General features: G+C 38.4%; 1 protein-coding gene across 5 annotated transcripts in view; it reads right to left on the reverse strand.

Moving 5' to 3' along the window:
* Positions 1-16,541, reverse strand: part of CTNNA2 (catenin alpha 2) — a 1,046,049-nt gene that overhangs the window by 454,903 nt on the left and 574,605 nt on the right. Inside the window, exon 8 of one of the 5 annotated variants that reach the window (XM_060116849.1) lies at positions 16,100-16,125. The exons of the other annotated variants lie outside the window; for them this stretch is intronic. Coding sequence (XP_059972832.1) covers positions 16,100-16,125 — 26 coding nt within the window. The remainder of the gene's footprint in view (positions 1-16,099; positions 16,126-16,541) is intronic. 5 annotated transcript variants of the gene reach the window in all.

A 16,541-nucleotide genomic window follows, 5' to 3' on the forward strand; every position in this document is an offset into this window, starting at 1 on the left:
AAATTGTTCTAAATCACAGTGTGTGAACATCTCTCCCCAATAGGACTTTGCAGGGAATCAAAGATTCCTTGGGGTCTATACAATAATGATGTTTAGATGAGGGTTGAGAACACAATACATTTCCAAGAATACACATTCTACTATGAAGAACTCATACCTTCATCTCTAATGGCATGGTAGGAGATCTTCAGGTTCTTACATGTCTACATCCTATAAAGCTGTGAGTGCAGAAATAATAGATTTCAATATTATTAAGAAGAGGATGCTGATCGTAATTATGGAAAAATGCAATGATGAGTCAGATTATTATGGTAATTGTGAAAAAGAAATGGATCACCATGACAAGAAAGATGAACAAAATATACTTCATTATAATGTGAAAGGCCACTTGAAGATCTATATAAAGCACTTTATACATTTGTTTCAAATGCATTGTCTTGAATCAATTATAAAAACTCCTAGTACATGCTATTTTTCATATTCAAGATGGCAGAACTTTGAATTTTTAAACAGGCATTTCACCTTTCCTAGAAGGTTACCAAAACAAAACAAAGTAAAACAAAACAAAGCTTTAGTGGTAAGGAAATACTGCTGACACAAGAAACTATTCAATATTTTCCCTTTTAAAACAATCAGGGCCACCTTCTATTTGAGGAGTGCCTTAAGAAATCTGGAAAGATCTCAATCATGAAGGTTTGTCTTTCTGGAAAACTGCAAGAGTGACAGTAAATTAACACAAAAACACAGAAAATCATGAACATCCACCATCAACCATGGGGATGTAGAGTGTTTAACAGGTGTGCTCAGTTGCTGATTGAAATTCACTTCTGCTAAGAAGAGAACTATGTTATGAAATACTAGTTTTTATGGAAATTTTTCTACCATGAGTTATCCAACTTCCTCACTTTCTGAAATAAAGCTCCCTGAGTCTAAATAAACCTTTATCTGCTGACTGGCCCTTCACCATTCACACCAGTTCCTGTGCTCTGCAGCACGCAGGGGCAGCAGTGGCAGTTGCTGAGATAGCCAAATATCTACTGCTGTTTTTATTCCCTGGGTTTTCATAGTGTTTGTTAATTTGTTTAATAGTTATGTTTGTTTGTTTTCCTTTTCATTATTCAGGTATTAGGGATCACTTTTCCCTGCAGTGAGAATATGTTCCTTCAAAGATCTCTCAACACTTTAGGTTCAGCTATTTTGAATCTTATAGTACTCCAAGATGTCAGAAAGACAAGAATATCAGAATTAAGCATTATAAGCTCTGAAGAGAGAGGCTTTAAAAAATTTTTAAAAACCAATACCATCAGCTCCAGGCTTGTAGGTTACAGGCAGCATTTTTTTTTTAAGTCACTTAGAAACAAAGTTCTTTCCTCCAGAGTTTATGGCTGGGTTAATTAGCTGGTCTTTGCTCTATTTAATTAATACACTATTTTTCATATGGGCATTTCAAAGTACCTTATAACTTTTTAAAATTGAAACTCTATTTATATCACTGATTATCATGTTTGCAATGAATGCAAATGAACTATGGGATTCAACCCATTTGTTCACCTATTGGATGGCCAATCATTCCAAATGTCAGCCATTCCAGGAGGCTTTCCATGTCCCTTAGGCTGGAATGAGAGCTTCTTCTCTGCCTTTCCACAACACCTTCTTCTAGTCTGGACTCTTGCCTGTACTGTATTCTTATTATAACTGTCTGCTTTCCGACCGTGAGTTCCTGGAGACCAGGATTCATGTTTCAATGTCAGCAGGGTAGGTGCTGAGTTACCTCTGGTTGATTAATTAATACATCAATTGTTCACAGGCATGTAGAGGATTAGAGCTAGGAAGACAGAAGCAATAGAGAACAGATCAAGCAGGGAAGGAGGGAGGAAAAGAGGAGACTATTATGGTAATATGCATACCCTGCTGGTAATGAAAAGTAAACATAAACAACGCTATGCAGAATCACTTGTAGTAGGGAAAATAAAATGCAAAAAAGCAGTAGAGTGATAAGAAGGGTGAAAGGGATAAGAATATTTTCTTTGCTTAGTTGGGATGGTGAAAGGAGTAGATAATAGGGATAAATTAGGCCCATTAAAATGTAGAGAGGGCAGGAGATTAACGTTGTATCCAAAAAGGTGGCAGTCCTAGGCTTATTCTTTAATTAGTGTTTAAAAGGGAAAAGAAAATTGGGCAATTAGAAAAATAACAGCCACTCGGCAAGAACATCTCCTGAAAAACATCTCAGGAAGAGAATGAATATACATTAACCACGAGATTGGTCTTCTCGGCTGGGATATTAGGGAATCCGGCATGTTTGCTGAACACTTTTCTATGATTAGAAAAAGAAATCTTGCGGATCTGGTAAAATATGTCCAAATATTCTTAAATGCAAAGGCTGAATATGTTTGGGACAGAAATACCTCCCTTCTTTTTCTTCTCTGGGAATATAATCTTTGTTATGTCTTCAGTTATTATGGCCCCATCCAAGAGGACTCTGGGGAAGGTACAGGGAGGAAAGCCAAGGTTGGTAAAAACAATCACTCATTTCAATATGTCCATGCATAGGTTTATACACACACACTATTCTCATACAAAGAGGAGTCAGTCAGGTATGATGATTTTTCATGAACTATGGATATCAATGCAGAATGGCATAATGATAATGGGGAGGGACCCAGATTTAGGAATTAAATAACTTGGATTCACATTCAGGCTTCACCCCTTCTGAGACTCATAAACTTGAATTACTCATCATATGCCAGTTTGGATTCTCTGTTTCTCATCTGTAGAAAGGGAATAGCAGTGCGAGAGAGATTGCTGGAAGATAATGTATATAAAGTATGTGGTACATTGTCTGGCACATGGCAGATTGCTCAGTAAATGCTGATTCCTTTTCATTCATTCTCAATGGTCAAAATGGGAGTGGTGCTGATTAAATTTTCTTCTGGAACATGTCTATCCCCCAAAACAGAGGTAGCCAGTGATAGCAAATTGGTTTGCACTTTGCTTAAAACATTCAAATTGTCTCAGGACAGGGGCTTAGTTTTCTGGATATATGCAGGGGAAGTCAGAAACACTAAGGAAAATTAATGTTGAATTAGTGCCTGAGAGTGAGGTCAGGTGAGCACTTGGTGGAAATTTTTGCCTTCTGCTCACAGCAAGAAGAAGGAGACCCACTCAGATCTCACCTATTCCCTGGTCCAACTTTGGTTATCCTTTTTCTAAGCAGGTCAAGAGTCAACAGCCCCCTTTCCTTCTGTTGATGGACCTGTCTAGTGGGACCACATCTACCACATTCAACCTCCTTTTATTCTCCTGACCAGTGCACTGTCCCAGAAAGGACCAAGGCTAAACAGATCTCCAATTTGAGATTACAGAGACCCAACCCATGATACTAGGATGGATCAGAGAGATGGTACAAGTTGCATCTCATTCTTCAGATGTTTTCCTTTGCCTTTCTCTTTTGAAATGACCTGCCAATTTCCTCATTCTGCTCTCATTTCTCAGGAGCAGCTCCTACTGTTACATTAATCTGAGAACTTTATGACCACAGACTTATTAACAGGTTACTGCCCTCAGGAATATTTGCATTTCTTAAAATGTTCCAGATAGAGATGATCGTAGAAATGGCAGTTAAATTGCCCCATTTACAAGGATGTTTAATGGAGCAATCATGAAGCCCCTTAACAGTCCCTTAGTCCTAACTCTTGGCAAATGCAAGGATCATCTCTTCAACTTGCTAGCCACATGGCTAGATCAGACAGTTGATAAAACATGACGGCCATGCCTTGACTTTTCCAACTTAAAGAATTTAGCACTGTTCTTGGGAACTATGTAGTTCTAAGGGACAGAGTCACTCATTGAAGTAAAATATCTGATGTTGGGCATATGAGAAATAAATCAGTAAACACAATAATGAGCAATGACATCATGAGCAATAAGCCTCATGGATATAGTCAACATAAATCCTCTTCCAAGCACTTTGGGACAGGGTCATAAAATTAGTGAATTCAGCAATGAAAGACGTTTCATATTTCAACTTCAGGAGAGAATATACTGCTCTGTCTTGTGAACACTTCAATTGAAAATTTGATTCTAATTTGATTAGTAAAAGACAGTCTCACTCATTGAAAATTGAAAAATGCAATTTAAAAAAAAATCAGATTAAGTGGAAATCTCATAAAATGAAAAGAGGTGAACATTATGGCTAATTAAGCATAAGTTAGATCTAGCCAACAAAGACATAGTCTCTAGATAGTAGTGATTTATATTTTACCAGAGGTCAGCTTTCACTCCTTTCACTAATTTAGGCTCATTGTTACTAATTTCTTCCCCCTCCTCATGGATGTTATCATCCAGAATTTAATCAATTTGAAAGCAATACATTTTCTGAAGTCCCCATGTTCCTGTAAATCTGAAAGAGCAAATACCTCAAGGAAGGGTACAACCAGAACACAGACATGATGTAACTGGCGAGCTCACTTCCTGAGGAGTTGTAGATGCTCTGGTATCACGCTTGAATTTTAATAATGGTGATTATATCATGGGCTCACCCCAGCAACATTTTCATTAGCTTGTTGTTTTTACACAGCTTTATCTATGTGCATGAGTGGTAATCAGAGGGCAGAGCAATTATTATTCAAAATCCCAAACTGTGTAGTATAAAATATCACACTTCCTAAATGTTTTCTCATAGTGGGAAACCTGCTGGTACTGCAGAGTGACTACCATCACAGTCATAATTATTCACCAGGTGGGATGCATGTAAGGGTGGGACAGCCATGAGCCCATTCACATTATAGGTATAATTAGGTAATAGTGACAACCAGAATAGGAGAGCCCCAGGCTCTGCCTGACTAAACAAAATGGTGGTACATCCCTAGTCTACAAACATCAAGCATGTACAATGGCTTCTCATTCAATTACTGAGACTTTCTTTACAATAAGATAATTCCATGTCAGAGTGAGAGACTAGGGCTTCCCTGGTGGGAAGTGCAGTGGTTAAGAATCCACTTGCCTATGCAGGGGACACAGGTTCAAGGCCTTGTCCCGGAAGATCCCACACGCCGTGGAGCAACTAAGCCCGTGTGCTACAACTACAGAGCCTGTGCTCTAGAGCCTGTGAGACACAGTTACAGAAGCCTGCACACCTAGAGCCCATGCTCCACAACAAGAGAAGCCACCGCAATGAGAAGCCCGCTTGCTGTAACTAGAGAAAGCCCACTCACAGCAACGAAGACCCAGCACAGCCCCAAATAAAATAAATTAATTAAAAAAAATGAGTGAGAGACTAGAGGTGGGACAGACTGGACCCAGAAGGGCTGATGGACACATCAAGGGTCAGGCAGGTACTTGGTGAAGGCTCAAGAGCAAACATCTACTGAGAGAACAAAGTTTGGGCAGTAAATGATGAATTTTCTAAGGGGTGGCCAGTTATGGTGAAAAGAGCATGTGCTATGGAGAAAAACAGACTTGGAGGAGAATTCTGGCTTCATTTAACTAGTTTTGTTGGGACTGTCAGCATTTAGGGTAATGCATGTGGATTTTTTTGGTCCATAAGACTGATTGCAACAAATTATTAGGAGAGGAAATGAGTTAATATATTATGATCCAAACAAATAACCTATTCATTTAATCATTTAGACATGAAGTCTACACACTAATCTACTCTACAAGTAAGGCAATTTGCTAAGATTTGGGTTTTCTGGTAGTGAACAAAGACCCTGACTTCACACATTCTATAAACTAAGCAGCCATTAAGTAAGAAACACACATATAAATGATTAATTACAGGTTGTGCTACGTGCTTTGAATAGAAACCTCAGAGAGAAAATAACTGTGTACCGAGGAAATAATGCATTAACAGAGACCTGAAAGTTGAGTAGGCATTAACTGTAAGAACTTAGAAGGAAGAGTTCTTCAAAGATGGAAAATTGTGCATACAAAGAAAGACAGCAAGAAAAAGACCAATGAGTGTGAGGATTGAAAGCAGTCAGGGAGTAAGAGAGAGCATGACCTAGGAGAATAAGTTACAGGCAAGATTATGTATGGCTTTCAAGATCATATTAAAGAACTGTTCAAGACACTGGGAAGCCACTGGAGTGGTCTTGAGCAGAGAAGGCACATGATCTAATTTCCTGTTTTAAGCACTCTTTCCGGAAGCTGGAGAAGGTATTGTGGTAGATGACAAAAGAGAAAGGAGAGATGATTGCATAGGTCAGAGAGAGAGAATGGTGACTGAGGTGGTGGCAGATGGCTTCTGAGTTCAGCAAGGAGTGATCACTGGCTATTCTAGCAGCTGGATGAAACTTTTCAAAGTCAGGAAATAAAGTAAGAGACGGTAGACATTGGGGTTGTTGGGAAATGGGCAGGAGTGCCACAGCCGTGTTAGTGTGCACGAGAGTGTTTTCTTCTAAATCTGTGGTGGTGCAAAGAGGTCAAAATAGGGACTTAGTTTTAAAGTGCAAGTTCCTGGGATCAGATGTAAGGTGGGGCATAGTCTTTAAGTCAGGGGAGTGGGGCACACATTCACAGGAAATACTATGGCTTACCCTAGGCTGACTTGTCTGAAATGATGGCTTGGAATTAATTTAATACCTATAACTAGGAATAGGATTGGTTTCAGACACCAGGAAGCACTGAACCAGCAAGTGACAGCTATGAAACACAATTTTAGGAAGACAGAGGACCCAGCTAACCCAAGGTAGACACAAAGGCACATACTATTCTTTATTAATTTAATCTAGATATATGTTTCTAACACTCTCCCAGTTAGGAAAATTTATAATTACACACATTTTACAAAAAAGGATACAAGATCAGGTAAAATATAAAGAAGGACATGAACAAAGATACAATTTCAGAACCCTGGCACACACACACAAAAATAACATGTTGATTAATATTCAATAGAATGGTGATCTTTTATTCATTGTTTCATAATGATGTAAATCCAATTTCTCAAGACTGTAGAGGGCTCTGGGTATTAAAATGTCTGGACCTTGTCTTCTATGCAGTTTCAAGGTGGCTTATTCCCAACACAATGCTACTTATAATCAGCTGGCAAAATAATGAGCTATGCCTTTCATGTCATTCCATGGAGGGAAAAGAAAAATACTTAGGCTCCCTTCTTTGCTTGTTTGTTTTTGAAAGCAAAGAACATTTCCTTTATCTGCTTTGCATTTTTTTATTTTCTAAATCCTATTGTGATACCAGGAAGAGATGTTTGGTTTTCCCACTATGGGCTTAGATGGGCCCTTATACCTGATTATCTCTAGAAGTCATTGATGCCCAATCAGAAGGACTATGACTGTAATTTTTGACTTGAGTTGTTAGAATCAACAAGTTCTATCTTTGCCCAAATAGAATCTTTAAGTTTACTTTTCAAAATTGTTAGATCAAGATTCACAAACCAAAATTTCACATGAATATATTCTATGCTGTTAGATTTTTTTTTCCCGCTAAGGCATGAAAGTCAAATTTACAATGCTAACATTTCTCTAAGAAAGGTCTAAGTGATATATACTTTTCTGCAAATAGGCAACAGATCTGTCTGTCTGTAAATATGCTTATAGTCCTATTGGACTGGAGAAAAAGAAGCAGACATACTGAATTCAATAAATGGACTATAAAACCAGGAGAACATTCATACATTAGAAAGCTACTGTCAAGAACAGTCAACTGTTCCTTTACATAACTGAGTTCAATAAACATATACCAAGAGTCTGCAAGTAAGCCCACTAATTGTCACGAGGAATACAAATTGATAAAGCCCCTGTCCTCAAGGAACTAAAACACAAAAAGCAACATAAAATATAGATTTTCTTCACTAAAGCCATTAGTAGGTACTAGAAAAGAGAAACTTGGTTTGAATTATATTTGATTTTAAATATAGATCACTCTTCACAGCAGGAATCTGAAATTAAATAATACATATACACACATACACACATATATATACAAAGCATACATATTAAACTGATGCATCAATTATATTATTATTAATCTCCATAATTAATATTAATAAAAAGTACTTATATTAATGCACAAAAGTTTTCCTCAAATAAACAAAAGGTTACCTGTCATCTCAATAGTATAAATAGAACCTCAACTCATGAATTTCCTTATCTTTTTTTTACTACCTGCAGATATCCACTTGGTTTTAAGCTATAATATAAACATATACAGCCATGCAGGCACCCACCCACCCATCACCCCTCACCACCATGACCTGTATACTTGACTGTAAAAAATAAATCTGTCATTTAAAATATGACACATAAAATATGATTTTAAAATTATGCTAAACTTGTCTCCAATTAAAAATATTTTAAGCACTGCTACACCTGGTATATTTGCTATAGAAAAAAATCTCCAGTTAATTTATCTTTGTATAAAAATAGTGACATTCCAGTTTGGCCATGCAAGGCACCGATCCTCCCTGGGAGTGATGATGTAAGGCCTAGTAATGTGAAGCATCAGGATGCACAGGGAGTATCTGTTGATGTATGCCACCTTAAATAATTTAGTATGTTGACATACTTTCCACAGGAGTAGTCTTGTCTTAACAGCAGTAAATACAGCTACAAAGCAGTGACGAATGGCAATTGGCTGAGGACACTAATTACACTGCCTTGACTTGAATTAAAATTGCTAAACAGTAAATGAGATTACCAGCCTAAAGATAACCTTAATTTAAATGCGAGGCTGCATTTACCTCATCTACAGTGTAATTTTCCAGAGGTGTAGAAAGATACAATTTTAATGGAAATCCATTGTTTAAAAATATAATTAAAAATATAATTAAAGTCTCTGGTCCCTCCCTCTGTCCCCCTCTTGGATTTTATTCTACAGGCAAGATGTGCAGACTGACTTAGAGGTCAGAATGAAAACATTCAGATCTTGTCCTCTTGGCCAGACATTACTTTGAGTCCCACCTACGTTTTTAATGATCAAGAGCTGGCTAGGGGACAAGCAAATGCCAAAGCAGTTGGGGGTGTGGGAGGAAAGAGAAAATGACCTTTTCCAGTCCCCAGAGCTATAAGAAATCTTACAAATGATAAGAACTCAACTCCACCATTTGATTAATGAGGAAGCTCAAAGCCCAGAAAAGCCAAGTGATTTTCCTAAGAACACAGAGCAAGAAGGCAGCACTATCCAGTGGGAAAGATGTTGGCCTAAAATTTGGAAACAGAAAATCTATGTTTGAATTCTGTCTCTTATACTTACTAGTACTGTGGCAGTCCACTTATTTTCTCTGAGAGTAACAAGTAAGAGATGGACTCTTAGAAAAGTTCTATATATAAGCCAATTTTAAATTCCTGTCTACTCTTCTCATTAATGAAACAGAAGAGAAATAAGTAAATAGCAAAAGGGAGACAAGAAGAAGAAAGAAAAACAGAAAAAAGTTAAATCATGATGATCATTTGGCAACAGGGTCTCCTTTGCAGAGGATAATAAGGTGGCTTTGGTTAATGTAAGCCTTGTGCTACAGTGAAAACCGCCTTGAAGAAAGGACTCCTAGTTTTTAACTCCAATCTCATCCGTATTTAGTCATATGACCTTTGATAGATGTTTAAAATTTCTGATACTTATCTGTAAAATGAGGAAACCTCCTCATCTGTGTGAAAATGAGACAGATCAGGTTAGCTCCAAGATAGCTTTTAAAATTCCATGATTCCACAAATATTCACAATTGCTGGAAATAGAAATTTCTTCTGAGGATGAGAAATCAATATTTTCAATGTATAAATTTAGGGAAGATTCATTAACCAGGCTGAATTATGGTAGAGACTTTCACTGGGTCCTAATGCTCTGAATAGTTCTACTTTCTAGATGGGGTCCTGACTAGCCAATTAATCATGTTTTCCTTGTGCCACGACTTCATGCCTAGCCCTGTAAAAGATGTCCATGTCTGGTTATATTTAACTACACTCTAAACTCCGAGTTGTTGTCAAGAAAATAAACAAGGTATTGTTTGTGGTTGAAATACACTAATCGGAGTGTCATCTAGTCACCATACTGTACATTGGAATGGCGAAATACATTCCTCCCAAAAAGAGAGGTATTTAGTAAGACATTTTTTGTTCTAAAAGAACATTTTTGTTACTCTTGATATTTCTAAGATTCTTCAAATAGTTCTTAGTGTCCCAGTCTCAACTCTAAGATGAATCAAGAGAATGTGTCTGAGGCTGAGAATATACTAGTATTAGTTGTTTTCCTATTTGAAACCAATGAGGAGTGAAGGAAAAGGTGAAGGAGGGTCGAGGAAGGGCAACTGAATGGGTTGATGTGCGACTCACTTCCTTTTTCAAAAGGAATTCAGTCCATTAATAGGTCTTGCAAGGACCATACTCGCCTGTCCTTAGCACAATTTCTGGCACATAGTAAGTACTGAATAAATGCTTGTTGGTGGAATGACAGCTACTGAATCCAGAAATTTAGCCAATAAGGCAGAGAAAATCTAAGTGATGCTGGGATTTGTTGGAATCTTGATATGAAATGTCAGTAAAACCTTATCAATCTTATTTTTTCCTAAACTAGTTGCCTATCTACTAGCTTTCTCTTTTATAACTTTGTCTCTACCCTTTAAGCATAATAGTGCTCCTGGCCTGCCTTGGCCATCTAGGAAAACACTATCTGATTTAACATTTTGAATGGTGTAAACTCTGACTATGAAAAACATTGTTTCACTAGAGAAAAGTTTTGAGGCCACTGTGCATTTAAAGTTTAGCAATCAATATACCGAAACTTTTGTAGCCCTTATTAAATGGGTTGGAACAACTTGTATTTCAGGTCATGAAAATGGGTTGTTTATTTTCCTGTCTCCTCCCTGGTCAGTGAATATAGGAAAGAACAATCAATGACAACAACTGAAGAACCAGATTTCTCAGAGATGCACATGACTGCTGCAAAAGTAGTTCTTATAGGGCTTCCCTGGTGGCACAGTGGTTGAGAGTCCACCTGCCGATGCAGGGGACACGGGTTCATGCCCTGGTCCGGGAAGAACCCACATGCCATGGAGCAGCTGGACCCATGAGCCATGGCTGCTGAGCCTGCACATCCGGAGCCTGTGCTCCACAACGGGAGAGGCCACAACAGTGAGAGGTCCAAGTACCACAAAAAAAAAAAAAAAAAAAAAAAAAAGTAGTTCTTATAATTTGGAAATTAAGGGACCATAAAAGACAGCATTCTAGAGAAAGAGATTTCACAAGATAATCAGGTACAGTGATTTCCATGAGGCTGTACTTAGGCCCAAATCCATGGTACCCTGGATTTTACCTTTTGTCACTGACTTCACCAGTTAAACTAACGAGGTATGGGACAACTGAATCTCTATGGCCAGACCTTAAAAGCATTAGTCATGAGATTTTTCCCATGGATTTCCTCATTCATGATTCCTCTGACCTCAAAGTCTTAATTATATGCTTTGCATGAAGGCGTATTCCTATTACAACATCTTCTGATTAATTAAGGATTAATTTTAAAAAGAAAAAGCCTTCTTATTTAGCTCTTGCGGTACAAATGCTCCCTGGCTATTTGACATTACACTTCTATCTGGAAAATTTGCCTACGAGTGAAGATGTATTTAATGGTTGAGGTCTGTGTTGTGTCACCTCCAGTTTGGCACTGTGTGGCAGAACTACACCACGTGGGCCCAGGCATGGGCCTGGGAGTCTGTAGATCTAGGTTTGCATCATCTTTGCTAATTTATTTTCCTTCTCTGTGTCCCACCCAGATTGCTTCTTGATGAAAAGGAGACAGGGACAATTTGGGGCTGAATGTCTTGGGACTCTAACATTCTACTGCCCCCTGGAGGGCAAGCCTTGACGATTGCTGTGGAAAATCTAAGGGTCTTGTGAAAGGTGGAAGGGTGGGATAACAAGATTTTATAAGCATCAGGAAGGAATCAACGATTTGACTCAGATTTGTGAATATGTTACATCTTACGTGGCAAAAAGGACTTACAAATGTGATTAAATTAAAGGTCATAAGATTAGGACATTTCCTGAACTATCTAGGTGGGCTCAACCTAAATCGCATGAGTCCTTAAAAGCAAAGTATCTTTCCCAGCTGCAGAGAATAAAACAGATGGCAGAGTGAGAAGGATTTGGCCCCCTTTTGCTGGCTTTGAAGATGGAGAAAGGGGCCATGAGCCAAGGAATGTGGATGTTCTCATGAAGCTGGAAAAGGCAAAAAACTGGATTCTCCAGAATTCTCCAAATTCTCCAAAAATTGGAGACTCCAGAAGGAATGCAGCCCTATCAACACCTTTATTTTAGCCCTTTAAGACTCACTTTGGACTTCTGACCTCCAGAAATGTATGATAATAAATTTGTGTTGTTTGAAGTCACTACATTTGTGGTAATTTGTTACAGCAGCAATAGAAAACTAATACAGAACTGCTCGCTGAAAGCAACTAGGGAAAGTGTTCAGGGTCTTAGAACATGGTCAGGGAGTTAGCAGAGGTGTTTTCTTTACTCACTTCTTATTTTGCAACTTTTCTCCCTTGCAAGGATTTCCACATCAACATATTCAGACTCAGAAAAGGACCTAAAATATTCCCACTAGATTATAAGCATATGAGTGACTGTTACCAGCTTCAACTATGCAATTTCATTTTATCATGGATCAAAGCCTTGGGGTAAGAGATGAACTTCCAAAATTTTTTTTTTCAAAGAATACCTAATGACAGAGGAAGATTAGGGCAGGAACAGGGGCCCTTCTCAGGATTTTTAAAGTATTCCACATAGGCAGGTACAAACTCTCTCTGTCCTTATGGCTACATTTAGACATCCTGCAAACTTTTGTTGTTTTTTGTCTTGACAGCATACTCTGTCTAATCTAGTGGTCTTAATCATACACTCTAAACTGTCAAAAAAATTTAGGGGAGAAAGAAAAATATATTGGTAGTAGGGTCGGAAGTTGGGGAAAAGGGATGAAAACAAAGGAAAAATAAAAGGCTTTTTTTAATTTGAATGTTTAAACTTCTCAAAAATGTAGGCATTTAAGGTTTTAAAAACTGAGACGCATCTGTGATAACTGTAAGAATCATTTTCTCTACCATTCCCTACCATCTGCCTCTTTCTCTCTGTTCTTCCTTTACAATGCTCTCTTTCCCTGTACTTTTCTGCCTGGTGTCCTGCCCTTTGCCTTGAAAGGATCATTGGTAACCAGAACCCTTCTTTTATTCCACTACTTCACTCAGATCCTTGGACCAGACCACATAACACTTAGAAACACAAAAGTGTTTTGTGTAAGACAAAAGGGAAAGGCCTTATTTAAAGAAGTCCACATGAAGTATAGATGAGCAACATATATAGCTGATTTATAAACCAAACCAGAAGTCTGTGACAGCACTTTGTTATATGGTGTGAATAAAACTTAACAAATTACTATTTAGTCGACTATCTCCTACTGTGTACTATTTTTCATTCCCTTATCTTTCTTCACCTCCTCCTCCTACATTATAAATTAACACCATATCCTGGCACTTTTCAGACACAACAGATGTAATGCTATCAACATTCTGATAATGCTGAAGTTCCAGGCATACTGTTTGCTGTCAGTGATCTGGCATTTTTATTATAACTTTCTCTTTCTCTAATGTATTCAGCCATTTGATATATGTGTGTGTGTGTGTGTGTATATATATATATATATATATATATATATACACACACACACACACACATATATACATAGAAATATGTGGACTACAATACCAATTGTTAAATGGGCCATGAATCAATCTGAGCACCTGGAAACATCTGCTCACCTTTAAATAATAAATTCCTTATTTGAATCATGAATTTTCAAAAGCATCAGGAGCAAGCACCATAATTCACTACAGTTTCTAATACCATATCTAGCTAAAGTTCTAGATGCATCAACCATCCAAAGATTGGTCCTAAAGCAGTATTCCACCCAGAACCATTCTTTTCTAGATTTCTGGTGACTTTTAAGACCCGCACTCACACTATGTCATGTTGAGGAGTTGCAGGAGCCATGAGGAGGACAGAAAGAGAGACATGTTGGATAGACAAAACACACACACATATGCACACACACATTTACACAAAACAAGATTTAACCTAATTATACTGTGAATTACAAGGACTACAAAGAAGCAGGCCAAGCAACAAAACTTATGAAATGTCTAAATATTCCCTCCTACCCCCTCCGTCCCCACCTTCAGGAACATGCAAAATACATTTCACAAGTGGCAGAAAATGAGAAAGTGAATAATTTTCAGGCCGAAATACAAAAGAACATACTTAATGTGTTCAGACATGTAACTCTAACCCAACAATAACTATGCTTATGCCCTACCCCCACCCCCATGACATTCCACTCAGCCGAATCACCAGAACCCGTTTAGAAAGATGCACTGAAACACAGCATTCTACAGCACTGGAGAGGGATCTGCGGACACACATGATGTCCAGGTCTCTGAGAAGAACAGAGTACACAGGCTATTAAAGGTCCAGACAAGAAATTAAATGGTAATGTAATTCTTCTGTACGTGAACTGTTGCAACACAGCATAAGATGCAGGTTTAAGGGAGGGACATGGACAAAAAGTAAAAACGTTGAGTCAAGATGTTTCCAGCAGCAGTTGACAGTCTAAGTGAAGTGCGAAGGGTCTACATCTTTCATTCTAGAGTAAAGTGGGTACAACAAGTCCCCTACATACGAACTTTCAATTAGCAAACTTTCAAAGATGGGAACGTGCCCCTGTATGCCAGCTGTTGTACTGTACTAGTGTACTTTCCAAGGTACTGTACTATAAGCTAAAAAAATGTTTCCTTTATTTTTTGTGTTTGTTTTTTATGTATTACTGGTGTGAAAGTATTATAAACCTATTATAGTACAGTACTATATAGCTGATTATGTTAGTTGTGTACCTAGGCTAACTTTGTTGGACTTACGAACAAACTGGATTTACAAACGTGCTCTTGGAACGGAACTTGTTCATATGTAGCGGACTGACTGTACTGGTGACTATTCAACTCCTACAAGGACGGGGGTGGGGGGCTAGGGATAAAAGTGGCAGAATCAGCTGCAGCCTGGCTTCTGCCATCCACAGAGACTGAGGGGAGAGCACCAGCTGGGGCTGATATACATGATGGCTGGCTCACAACAGCTCCTGTAAATGGGCTCAACATCAAGTCATACAGTATGTTTCACTTATACGAGCTTATGGTCCCAGCAGCTGATGCAGAAGATGAACCAACAGAAGTCATCACAGTGATGGCTTTAAATAAACCTGCGGCAATTTAATAAGGTGGGAAGAGCCTTGGGGCTTCAGAGACCTGCAGTGACCCCGTGTTCTGCCGCCAATGGCCAGGCAACTCTCCAGTCCTCGGTAACATCCTGTGTCAAGTGAAGTTGTGGGGCAGCAGTTCTCCAAACGTTCTGAGGAATGACAGTTTGATATGTCACTCTTTAACAAAAAGGATTCAGTGGACAGACAGGATTGAGAATCACTCCGACCATATTCCCTTTCCCCTTCCCTTCCCACTTGGAGATTCATGATGCAAATTAACATGCTCAAGACTAAAAGGTCCTGTGGAAAACGTGCTCTAACCCTAGAATTTTGCAACCTTTTTTGATCTTCAAACTCTCATAACATTACTCCCTGTGATAGAGAGCTTCTGAAATGTCTCTCAGTGATCCCCACTCCCTGATTTTCATGCACTTGGGTAGTCTCTCCCTTTGAATGTGGGCTAGCCACAGTGATTAGCTCCTAATGAATAAAATATGGCAAAGGAGATGGAGTATCACCTCCATGATTAGGTTATAAAGTACTAAACTCATAGATAGAGAGAATAAATTAGTGGTTTCTGGAAGTGAGGGGTGGGGGTGGGAGAAATAGGTGAAGGGAGTCAAGAGGTTTAGAAAAAAATAATTAAGGTAGACCCTGCTGTCCAAAAAGGGTATATTTGACAAAATTGATATTTTGTATCAATGTCTCAGTAACCAACTTTTCAATTAATGCTATTCAGTCAATTTTTTCTCCATTGGAGGAAATGATTTTTTAATAAAAAATACTTTACAACAAAAATACCGTGACTTCTATCTCCTTAGCACCCCCTCTCTTGCTTACTGACTTTCCCAGTCTGTTGAAGCCATGTATCTATGGAGCAGCCCATTTGACAAGGAACTGAGGGCAACCCCTGGCCAGCAGCCAGCAAAGAACTAAATCCTGCCAACAATCACATGAATGAACTCGAAAATGCGTTCTCCCCAAGTCAAGCCTTAAGATGACTGTAGCCCCAACTAACACCTTGATTGCAGCCTTGTGAGACTTGAGCCACTGAATCCAGCTAAGCCATACTTGGGTTCCTGACTCACAGAAACTTTGAGATAATAAACATTGTTGTTTCAAACAACTGATTTGTTGGGATAATTTGTTACACAGCATTAGCAATACTAATATAATAGCATATAGAACTACTCTATGGGAAACACTTTGGAAAGTGCTGATAGGATTTTTAAGGTTATTTCTTACATATCTTTTAAATGTATGAGATAAAGGAAATCACTGGAAAA

The sequence above is a fragment of the Mesoplodon densirostris genome, chromosome 14 (genome assembly GCF_025265405.1).
Source record: "Mesoplodon densirostris isolate mMesDen1 chromosome 14, mMesDen1 primary haplotype, whole genome shotgun sequence".
Lineage (NCBI taxonomy): Eukaryota > Metazoa > Chordata > Mammalia > Artiodactyla > Ziphiidae > Mesoplodon > Mesoplodon densirostris.